Source organism: Centropristis striata, chromosome 23 (genome assembly GCF_030273125.1).
Source record: "Centropristis striata isolate RG_2023a ecotype Rhode Island chromosome 23, C.striata_1.0, whole genome shotgun sequence".
Classification (NCBI taxonomy): domain Eukaryota; kingdom Metazoa; phylum Chordata; class Actinopteri; order Perciformes; family Serranidae; genus Centropristis; species Centropristis striata.
In genome coordinates, this window is record NC_081539.1 from 5,285,990 (window position 1) to 5,298,238 (window position 12,249).

Here is a 12,249-nt window from a genome sequence, read left to right on the forward strand (position 1 = left end):
AACATTATTATTATTATTATTATCATTATTATTATTATTATTATTATTATTATTATTATTATTATTATATTTATAGCTGACAGCTTCACCTTTCATTTGCTGCTGGTTATAATATTCAACATAAATAATGCCAGATAAATGTGTTAAAAGTGTGCCAACCAACCAAACCATCCCCAGTATATAATGAGAGGTTATGGTGTTATTGTATGATTATATAGTATTTATTAGTATCAGTATGGAGTAGTTGCATAAAACTATATATTTCATTTATGCAACTTTGATAACATGTACCACCTGTGATTGTGTGTTTTTGTGCTGCTGGTTACCAGATGAATAAAGCGTCTATCTATCTCTATCTAAAATGGAAATACTCCAGTAAAGTACCAGCATGTCAATAAGTATTTAAGTACAGTAATAAAGTATAATCCGCCGTGTGACCGTGTTGAGCAGCCTGTGCTCGTGCAGCCTGGCTGTCTCAGTCTGTGCGGTCCTCCTGAGCTCTGAGTGGTGCTGTCTCGCCTTTGTCGCCTTGTGAAAACTGCCTTCCATTGCATTTCTCCACCAGCGGACTAACCAGGCCCCTCGCAGCCGTTTCACGGTGGCCCCGAGCCGGGCTGATTCCCACCACAGACCCGGCAGGTGTGACGGTGGTGGAACACCGGAGACCGGCGGGCACCGGAGCCTTCTCTGGCTGCTGGATTTACGGAGAGCTCCGCGGGGAAAAGCCCGGGATGTGATGAAATCCTAATCAAAGTGCGACACATAGACACACACACACATACACAAGCTGATGCACATCATAAACGGGCCTGCCTTCAGTACAACTTTGCGTTTTTCGCCTCTCTGCGGGGGCTAAAGGCGGATAACCAGAGGTGAGGCTGCTGGATTATTGTCTGGGGGAGGGTGACGCGCACTTCGCAGCAGCCCCTGCGCTGTCAGACGAGGAAGTGAGGCTTCATACACGCCCATTTCAGCCTGTCGACCCTGCTAAAAAAGCCCAGAGCCGCTCATCAGATAACAGCAACAGACTTTATAAACATGCGTTCACTTTCGGATGGACGACAGCGGGAATAAGCTGCAGGACGACGCCGATCTCCGAGGGTAGGTGGCCGAGGCGCTTTACGCAGAACGTGGACATGACAATTTCCCAAAATGTTATTATCGTGAGACTTCTCCACTGTGAAGGCCTGTCTCCATCTTTCTTTTTTCTTTTTTTTCTTTTTTGATAGTCACATGCATGATGTGTGTCTGGCCTAACTGTCACCGGGGTGCAAGTGTGACTGGTTCTTAGTGTGAGCGCCGCCGTCCGCGGGGTGAAGTGGCGGCGGCTCAGTGAGCAGGCTGCGGGCCAGATGTCAGCATCTGCCCGCTGCGCGTGGAGTGGCACCTGCTTGCGTGATGATGTTAGCTGAGTTCAGGCTGCAGACTGAGCCCCCATTTAAGACCTGAAACCACATTTTGATGAGATTCTGCACCCAGGCGGGCTAACAGAGTTAACTCACACCAGGGTTCTGCAGCCAGGGGGCCTCCTGGGGCCCCAAACTCACCCCCCCTCTGTTGATAATGACTAGACAAAATACATGCACGTTGATTGTAAAGCTGAGACAAGTGGTTGATTAACTGATTAGGTGATGGGCAAAATTATTTGACAACTGATTCGTTTTTAAGCATAAAATGAATTGCTTTCGTTTTGTCATATGTGAGGATTTTCTGATTTCTTCAGCTTCTGTGATAGTAAACAGAATGTGTTTTGGGGTTTTTAATTGGTGGTCAGGTGAAACTAGACTTTTGCAACTTGTGATACGTGTGATTTTTTTAGTGATAGGGTTCATTAATGCCATTTATGAGATAACCAGAAGCAGCTGATTCCTGCTATCTTGAGGCTGATTATTTATTTGATATAGTATTTTACTGAGCCAACATTGTTTACAATTTTTATTTATGCAAGTTTCCACATTTCTGTTCTTTCAGAACCAAGAAGAAGCTGCTATCTGCAAAGACGTGCTGTTGTGAAGTGCATTAAGTTTAGTTTTTTGTTTACAAGAAGTGCACTGCAGACAAAGAATGAACAATTTATCTGAATTTAATCAGAAACACAATATTGACTAGTTAACTAACCAGGATGTGCAATATGTGTTATAAAGGCATTAAAATATTTATTTTTATGTACAGCATAAACTCAGAAACAAGTAGCCTGACTTGTTGAAATGTAACATCACAACAACTCAATAATTAACCAGCAACTGTATGAAAGAAGTCTCAAAGCCTCCTGCTTAAAGCTGCAATCTCTCTAATGTCCAGCAGGGGGCGACTCCTCTGGTTGCAAAAAGAAGTCTTATTGTATAGAAGTCTATAGGTAAATGAGCCTACTTCTGACTTTATTTATGACCTCAGTAAACATTCTCATAAAGAGCTTTTGGTCTCAATCTTTAGTTTCAAGTCTTCTTTAATTCAGCATGATGGTTAACTTGTGAATTATAGAACCATTTAGAGTAAAATAGATGATAAAGCAGGGAAGGATTTAGGGTGGGACTCCTTTGTTTATTGTATGTGTTAAAAAGGAATTCAGATATTTATTTTTCTGCATGAATTGTTGTGGTGCTGCAGAGACATTATCGAGATCCTTGCAAAAACCACATCATGGTCATTTTAAGATATTTCTTGAACGAAAATGACAATAATGTTCGAAAAATAATAATTTCCTCCGTCATCATCAATCATCACAATCTGTCAAAATAATCTAACTAAGTTATATTTTTCCCAAACAGAGACAATTCATACAATAACAGTGATAAATATATGTTCATTTAAGTTCGGCAATTTTGTGTCTCAATTGTTGATATTAATAAATAACAAAGTGTCTCATTAAATCAGATGCAAAAGGCCACCCTGAAAGCTTTAAACTGGTCGACCACCAGCGATTTTATTGAACGAGTGAACCTCAGTGAATTAAATGCAAATAAAACAAGCGGTACATTAATTAATAATGATATTAATTATTGGTTGAAGCCTTAATTGGGACAATATTTGCACCTATTACCAGTTAGTTATGTTTAAAATTCACAATTTAAGAAAATAACATTAATAATCCAATTTCTTTTAGCTTTTGTTATTGTTTCCAAACAATAAAGTGCACAACTAGATAAATCATCATTAAATTAAATCATTAAAACAGAAGGAGTTTTTTGGTTGAAAGAATGCTTTACAATAATTAAAGCTTTTTTTTAATGCTAGTATGTGTGAAAAGTCTCGTTTGAGAAGAAATCAAATATTTTTCAGTAATACAAATATCATTTTTATACAAAGGTTTATGAGTATATGGCTGCAACCCTTCACACTCCACCTCCATTTAAGAGTATTGTAAATATATTATAGTGATGCGAGAATAAAAAAGTTGTGTAAAAGCACCTGGACCCCCGCTGGGACCCCTGAGGTGCTCCAGGGAACATGTGGAGCTCTTTAAGTCTCTGAACACGGGAGATTTTTCCAGTTTGGTCACATTCGCGTCTGGCTGTGACAGAGTCATATGTCAGTGTGAAGGATACTTTCTACTCTTTACATTTAAAACTTCAGCATCAGTGATAAATGGCTCAGATGAAGGACAACTGTCACATTATCAAAACAAGCTGGAGGGATTCTTTCACACACATTCAATTCATCACCGTCATACAGGAAACTAATATTGGTTTCATGTTACGTGTGTGGAAAAATATTTGTTTAAGTCTCATGCGAGGGTGTCGGGTTTTGTCTCGCCTTTGCTCCTCATTAACCATCACAGTATAAATACTACTACACTAATATTAAATAAACAATCAGCCTGGAGAGGAGGCATCGGCTGTTTTCCCGTTAACCTTCTGAACAAAAAACGAGCTGTTTCAGAGCGCTTTTTTGCTCTTTTTACATTTTCCTATCTGTGTCCTTGTATTTCTCTGCAATATATAAAATCTATATAAATCTATAAGTCCTGCAGCTCTGTGGAATCAGCACAATCATGGCTAGAAGTGGGAACAACTCACACATGTCTTTGTGCAGAATAACACAGATGGAATGACAGAAATTAGTAGAATTTCAAAGTTGAATTTCTCTGATAAATTATTTTTTTAAAAATTGGAATAAAACAGAATTTATACATAATACGATATAAAACATTTAGGCCACTAATATTGGGGAAAAAATTGTGTCTCCACATATTCTACATATTGAAATATTTCCTTTTTTTCCCGCCTCTCCTCTCTGAGTTTAAGTAATGAGTCGGTGTGTTTCCACTGAGTACTTTCTGAGTACTTTTTGTAAAGCGGCTGAGTGTTTTGGCTCCGCCCACTAGTTAGTTCCCCTCTGCCTCTGTTCCCATGCAGGTACTTAGTTAAGAGAGTTAATGCAACAACAGACCGACGCAGCCAGCAGTGTTGCCAACTTATTACATATTTAGTGACTATTCAGACCCTCTGGAGACTCTTTTTCAAAAAAGTGACTAGCAACAAATCTAGCGACTTTTTCTGGTTACTGGAGACTTTTGGAGACTCGTTCCTACTCTTAACGAGTAGCAGGCGGCGTCCCAAAGCACTCACAAGCGGCCCAGTCCTCCCGCAGCAGTCTCTCCCAGCTGCAGTCAGAGCAGGGGATGTTAACCCCTCAGCATCCAGTCTGCAAATGAATCATATACGTGAGAAATCGCTGCCTCAACCGTGTCTAATCAGCGTTGACTAGTTAGTAGCGGCTCAGAAAAGTACCTACAGTCATGGAAAAAAATATTAGACCAGCCTTTTTCTTCAATTTCTTGTTAATTTTAATGCCTGGTACAACTAAAGGTGCATTTCTTTTGACAAATTGATGATATCTAGACATTTTCCATGGTTTTATTGATAATAACCAGAATCATTATCAATGAAACCATGGAAAATGTTTAGATATCAGCTCTTAAATTAAACTCTTATCAGCTATTTTTGTTGTTATCATTATATTCTTCCAAACAAATGTAGCTTTAGAAGAAAACAAGGCTGGTCTAATAATTTTTTCCATGCCTGTACCTGAGGCAGGTACTTTCTGAGCCGTTAACCGGTGAAGTTGGGCGGATCCTCTCTACCAAGCCGTAGCGGCTCACTGGAGGGAAGAGTACCTGATGGAAACGCGCCTAATGATGTTTCCAAAAGTCAATAAGTGAATTTGTTAAATAGTCGTGATGAATCCTGAACATGATTTTTGTCATTCAATTCAATTCAATTCAATTCAATTTATTGATAGAGCGCATTTCATGCACAAGGCAGACTCAATGTGCTTCACAGTGGATATACATAATTACAGTTAAAAAACAAAACAAAAGAAAAGAAAAACAAATCATCAAAGTCATCAGTATGAAGATGCATTGACTGACTGTGTTGATGGTGATCTGTTCCAGTGTGCTGAAGTCTTGAAGGATGGACCGGGAGCTGCTCCGTCAGAGCCAATCAGAACACGGCGAGGCCACCAATGGAACCAGCCCTCAGACCTCCGACCCCTCCACCCCGACGACCCCCACCCCTCCTCGGCTCACGCCCAACCCCATGCTCCTGGACTCCCCCGCCCCCACGCTGACGCCCACCACCTCCTCCCCTCCTCCCCCTCTCACCCCCGCCCCCTCCGTCGTCTCCGCCTCCCACGTCCCCAAGGTGGCGGCGGCAACAGTCGGCGCTCCGTCTCCCCACATCCTCGTCCCGGCTCCCCCGAAACTCACCTCCACCGCCACCCCTGCCCTCCGCACGTACTCTCGCCCGATCCTTCCCTCCCCGACGGGCGTCTCCAAAACATCTCCCCCCACACAAACCTCCTCCTCTCCTCGCCCTCCTCCCTCCTCCTCTTCCTCCTCCTCTTCCTCTCCTGTTGCAGCCAGCACCACCTCGCCCCTCCTCTCTTCTTCTGCAACGCACAGCAGCTCCAACACGTCAACCAAGACCTCCACCAGCCTGACCAATGGGAACACGAGGCCCGTTTCCACGCCGACCTCCACGCCAATCACTCCCTTTCACACACCAGCCAGTCCACCTGGCCGACAGGTAACTGACACACACACACACACACTGATCTTCACCTCTCTTTTAAAGCAACAGTTGGGAATTAATTATGGCAGAGACACATTTTTTCTGAAGCTGCAGCCGGTTAGCTTAGCTTAGCTTAGCATAAACATTGGAAATGGAGGGAAACAACTAGCCTGACTTGTTGAAAGGTTACAGTATTTAGTATAGTATTTCACTGAGCCAACATTAACATTGTTTACACGTTTTCTTTTAAAGTTTCCACATTTTTGTTCTCTCTCAGAACCAAGAACAAGCTGCTATCTGCAAAGACGTGTTGTTGTCAAGTGCACTAAGTTTAGTTTTTTGTTTACAAGAAGTGCACTGCAGACAAGGAATTTATCTGAATTTAATCGGAAACACAATATCGACTAATGCACAAACCAGGATGTGTAATATGTGTTTTAAAGGCATTAAAATACTTATTTTTATGTATAGCATAAACACTGGAAACAACTAGCCTGACTTGTTGAACGGCAACACAACAACAACTCAATAATTAACCAGCAACTGTATGAAAGAAGTGGACATCCTCCTGCTTAAAGCTGCATTCTTTCTAATGTCCAGCAGGGGGCGACTCCTCTGGTTGCAAAAAGAAGTCTCATTGTATAGAAGTCTATAGGTAAATGAGCCTACTTCTGACTTGATTTATGACCTCAGTAAACATTCTCATAAAGAGTTTTTCGTCTCAATCTTTAGTTTCAAGTCTTATTTTATTCCTTGTGAATTATAGAACCATTTAGAGTAAAATAGACGATAAAGCAGGTGAGGATTTAGGGCGGGGCTACTATTGACAAGGCCGACCTGTTTACCAAGATGGAGTTTACCACAATGTGACTGTTAACATTTAAATAGAAATTAACCGGTGTTTGGGTGTTGTTCTTGTTCTAGTCTTATCTTTGACAAGCTCTTTCCACTTTTTATCAAAGTTAAAGGTGCAATTTGAAAGATAAGGCCAGATTTTTGTTTTTTACGTGCTCAGTAAGGCGCACAGAGAACAACAGCCGGCAGAGAGGAAACACAGGCAGGGACAGGAGAAGAAGCAGGAATGGATCCAGGCTTCACTGACGATTGCATCAACCTGCTGTACAGCGTCTTTATCGCTCTCTCATCAACCAGCTGGACGACATGAAACTGCCCCTGAGCTCTTATATTACAGCTGCTGCACAACGTTAACCACATGTTTAACCAGCGACTGTTACTTTAAGGTAGAGGGTGTGTCAATTCTGAAAGCACTCATGTGTGACGTATTTGAGGGGCGGGAAAAAACAACACGTTTGTATGGTTTAGAGGACTTTTTTTTCACTGAAGGGAAGAAAGCTGAAACATATTCGGTGCATAAAACAGAAGAGCTGAGCAATGATCCAACTCTGAATCCAGTTTTTACCCTGCAGGATTTGTATCCTATTTGTGAGGAAAATCCCTCATGTAAATATGACAGCCTCACTTTGCATAGATGCAATCTTCATATGGAAGTCGAGGGCAGCAGCGTGGATTTTGTGGTTATATCATTGAACTCCAAACTGCCTGTTTCAGCGTGTGGTGGTTGAAAGCCGATGAAATGAAACAAAACAAAGAAAAAAAGTCCACAAACAGACACGAGGAGCTCTGGAAACCACAACTTTTAAGTTAAAGAACATGACAAGAATGCACTTTATAGATGTTAAATTCACTTCTGGTTTAGCTTTTTCTTGCATTTCTTTAAAATATCATTAATTGTTTATTCTTGCATGCACTCACTCTACTATAACACACACCACTGGGCTGCTTTTCTAGGAAATATAACAAGAAGACGTCCTCGTTCTAAACCTTTTCCTGTTTGACTCCCCCCCTCCTCTCCTCCCTTTGTTCCAGGTAACACAGGCTCATCCTGTGGGCACACCTGGTCTAGTGCGAGCCAATCAGAGCCCCTCCCCTGTCAGGCAGAGGGTATCCCAGCAGACACTGCTCCTGGGGAAAGGTCTCAAAGGGTCTGGACAGGACCAGGTGCTGCTGAGAGCTCAGATGGTAAACACACACACATTTACATACTGTAGACCTCTACGTACGGCACGGTGAGTGTCAAAATGAGATTGCAGCAGGGAGTGTAAAGGTCTGAGAGATGAGGCGTTCAGGTAACCTGGGAAATACAGATGCTGCGGATCAGCTGTTAAAGCTCGAGGATTGGACAAAAAAAACGGAAAGAAATTGATTTGATTTAAGACGTTTTTATATTTATAAAAAAAAATACAGTATTATTTTACAGGGTTTTATTTGCTTTTTCTACATTAATTAACAATTTCTTTTTTTTAGTGTATATTACAATATATTTACTATTTTAACCTCTGAACCCCAAAGATTAAAGCAGCATGTTTCTAAAAAAATTTTTTTTAAATAAAAATCACCAAAATGACACCATTTATTATGGACAGAAACGGTTTGCAGCATATTAAAGTTTTTAGATACAGTGATTTTGATATTTATTTATTTCAGTTTTGATATGTTTGAAAGTTTAACATAAACTATATTAGAACAGATGTTGGAAACTGTTTTGTTTCCATGGTGACAGTAAATTAGAGCCACTAATGAAGATATTATTCAGTGTCTATGAGTCACTCACACAAACATGCATCTTCATCTTCAGACTCTGTGCTTTAATGCCTGCTCTGCTTTTTTATTTCCTCCTCTGTTTACTCTCCTTTTCTTCCTGCAGCTGATTCTTACGTCTGCTATGCGACCTGCCCTGTCCTCCTCTTCTTCCTCTTCCTCCTCCTCCTCTCCTCCTTCCTCTAACCCCGCCTCCGCTCAGGTGAGCAGCCCAGCAAACCATAAAACCTCCCGTGTATGAAGCCCCGCCCCTCTAGTCCCTTTTGCATGACTGCCAAACTTTCTGATCTTGCATGGCAATTTACGGTGAAAGAAAAATGGGTGTTTGATAAGAGACAGAAGTAGAAAAAAGTTGTCCTAAAATGTGAAATGTTGTCTTTAAAAGAGAAATATGCCTTTTAGCATTCTGGAGGAGAGTTAGAAAAGAAGATTTATGCCACTTTCATATCTGGTAAATAGGCATCCAGCAGCCATTTAGCTTAGCTTAGCACAAAGACACTTCCAACACACCAGAACCAACACACCAGAACTCCTTTGTGGAGCGACTGTTAACTTTAAAGGTTGGACAGTCGATGAAATGAAACAAAACGAACAAAAAAAGTCCCCAAAGAGACACAAAACAACCACAAAGAGACTTAAAACGTCTACAAAGAGACTCAAACATCAACAAAAGGACTCAAAACAACCACAAATACACTCAAAAACAATAAACAGACTCAAAACAACCACAAAGAGACTCAAAAAAACAAATATATACTCTAAACAACCACAACGAGACTCAAAACAACCACAACGAGACTCAAAACAACCACAAAGAGACTCAAAAAGCAACAAACAGACTCAAAACAACCACAAAGTGACTCTAAACAACCACAGAGAGACTCAAAACAACCACAAAGAGACTCGAAAAGCAACAAACAGACTCAAAACAACCACAAAGTGACTCTAAACGACCACAAAAAAACAAGAAATATACTCAAAAAACAACAAATGTACTCAAAAAACAACAAACAGACTCAAAACAACCACAGAATACTGTGTACAAATTATCTAAAATAAAACAAACAGTACAGAGTTTACATGCAGAGACACATAGAAAATGGGTCGTGTGCAGTATGAATAATGGCGTTTAACATGTAACGCTGCTTAACAAGGTGAATATTGACGTTTCTCCAGTTTAAGGTGATGCAGAACATCTTTGATCAACATTGTGTCAGTGTGATGTTGTTCCAGGGAGTAAGTGACCTGTTAAATGCATTTTATACGCCATTGAAACAGGCTTTTTCCTTCTTTTAGGTGTGTTTCTCATCAACCCCTCATGCAATAACAGTTTGGTGATTGGCAGCTAATAGTCAAAGGGCTCAAGATGAAGACCTTTACTTGATGATGTCAGTGTTTTCCATCTACCTGAACGTGTTTCTTTCTGTCTCCTCTGCAGCTCCAGAGTCTCACCCTGAGGCCTCCTCCCCCCGGGGCCCTCACCATCCCCCCCTCCCTGCGCCTCAAGCCCCCCTCCTCGGCCCCGCCCCCCCCTCTCTCGCCCCCACGCCCCCCTCTTCCCCCCTCTCAGGCCGCGACCGCAGCCCTGCACCACGGCAACGGAGAGCCCCAACACACCCAGCCGCCACCTCTCCGTCCCGCCTCCAAGTAGGTTCCCCCGGAGGATGAGGGTGTGATGACGGAGGACACAACCTGTTTATTTTAGATTATTGGTGCTAATCAAAAAAACCTGACGATATCCAAAATGGGTGTTTGATTAGAGACAGAAGTAGAAAAAAGTTGTCCTAAAATGTAAAATGCTGTCTTTAAAAGACAAATATGCCTTTTAGCTTTCTGGAGGAGAGTTAGATAAGAAGATTTATGCCACTTTCATATCTGGTAAATAGGCATCCAGCCGCCATTTAGCTTAGCTTAGCTTAGCTTAGCTTAGCTTAGCTTAGCTTAGCTTAGCACAAAGACTGGAAACAGAAGGAAACACTTCCAACACACCAGAACCAACACACCAGAACTCCTGCGTGGAGCGACTGTTAACTTTAAAGGTTGGAGAGTCGATGAAATGAAACAAAACAAACAAAAAAAATCCCCAAAGAGACACAAAACAACCACAAAGAGACTTAAAACGTCCACAGAGACTCAAGTAGGTATGCATCTCTGCTTCAGCCTTGCAAGACTTCTGAAATGAGTGTTCTGATATGTGGTTTTATTATTATTATTTTAGTTTATTGGCAATTTAGATTGCAAACAAACGGTAAATACTGCATCAAAGTTACCCAAATATTACAGAAACAGTAATACATTTGCAAAAAAATACATTTGCAAATTATCTAAAATAAACTGTGGGCTGTTCATAAAGTGTTGCAAAATGCATGAAAACCCCCATTGAGAGGCACAGTAAATATGTCCAAATAATGCTCCTAAAACCTGAATAATATCGACAGACACCACAGGTGTTAATCACAAAACACACATAACGTTGGACGGCATGAAAGCTACTTATAAGTGAGGCCAAAGCACCAGGATCGCCCCCTGGTGGCTGGCTGCAGTACAGGTTATAAGCCCCGCCCCCTCCATGTTAGTGGATGGAACATGAGCCAAAATATAAAACTCAAAGTAGAGTCAAATAAAGGTTTCACAAAGATGGTTTCTGTCATTTTAGGCCGTTCTTATCATTCTGATGTTTGTTCAAGTGTTCGTGGTTTTAATTAGTCCTTTGGTTCTATAATAACGGGGCTGTGACGTCATGAAAGTCCACAGAACTTTATTTCTTGAGCTAAAACATTCTACAGGTGCATCTCAATGAATTAGAATATCATAAAAAAGTTTATTTATGTCAGTAATTAGATTCAAAAAGGGGAAATAACACATTATATAGATCCATTACACACTGATTGAAACATTTCATGTCCTCATTTATTTCATTTCTTCTAATTATTATGATTATGGCTTACATTTAATGAAGACCTAATATTCAGTGGCTCAAAAAAAAGAATCATATTACAAAAGACCAATTTTAAAAAGTATGTTTAATATGGAAAAGTATGTCAATCTATATGACTCAGTACTTGGTTGGGGCTGTTTGACTTGAACTAGTGGAAATAATGGACTTTTCATCATATTCTGATTCATTGAGATGATCCTGTAGTTCTTTGATTCTATGATAACGGGCTGTGACGTCATGGTGAGCAGGAGAAGTCTCTTTAATTCTCGAGCTAAAAACAATCTATTCATCACTGATCTGCAGGTAAATCTGATCCCAGAGGACTCTGTTTAATGTTTGCTCCTCTCTCCTCCTCTGCCTGCAGCTCTCTACTCTCCGGTGCGAGCCGTCCCTCTGAGGCCCAGACTTCACTCTCCAAACGGTCACCGAGCGCCGTCGCCGCGGCAATCCTCGACCCTCCAACCGATCGCTGCTGCCCCGGCCTGCCAGGCGTCCCCCGCCGGCAGGCCGCTGGCCGGACTGAAGAGCTGTCCGTTAGCTCAGAGCGTGCTGGGGCCCGGCCCGCCGCAGCACGTCTCCAACCCCCGCTCTGCTTCCTCTCACTTCGAGCGCTCGCCGTCTGCGGCCAGGCAGCTGCAGATCATCGCCCTCTCCTCGGGCCGCCAGACGCAGCCGTGC

The 12,249-nt window shown here is 41.7% G+C and overlaps 1 protein-coding gene across 1 annotated transcript in view; it reads left to right on the plus strand.

The window, feature by feature from the left end:
- Positions 1 to 51: 51 nt before the first annotated feature.
- The window catches only part of si:ch211-230g15.5 (mucin-2), a 25,328-nt gene continuing 13,130 nt past the window's right edge, over positions 52 to 12,249 (plus strand). The window contains 7 exon segments of the mRNA XM_059326960.1: positions 52 to 1,101; positions 5,396 to 6,029; positions 7,902 to 8,054; positions 8,740 to 8,835; positions 10,072 to 10,158; positions 10,160 to 10,280; positions 11,936 to 12,249. The exon segment at positions 11,936 to 12,249 is cut by the window's right edge and continues 1,045 nt beyond it. Coding sequence (XP_059182943.1) covers positions 5,415 to 6,029; positions 7,902 to 8,054; positions 8,740 to 8,835; positions 10,072 to 10,158; positions 10,160 to 10,280; positions 11,936 to 12,249 — 1,386 coding nt within the window. The 5' untranslated portion in view covers positions 52 to 1,101; positions 5,396 to 5,414.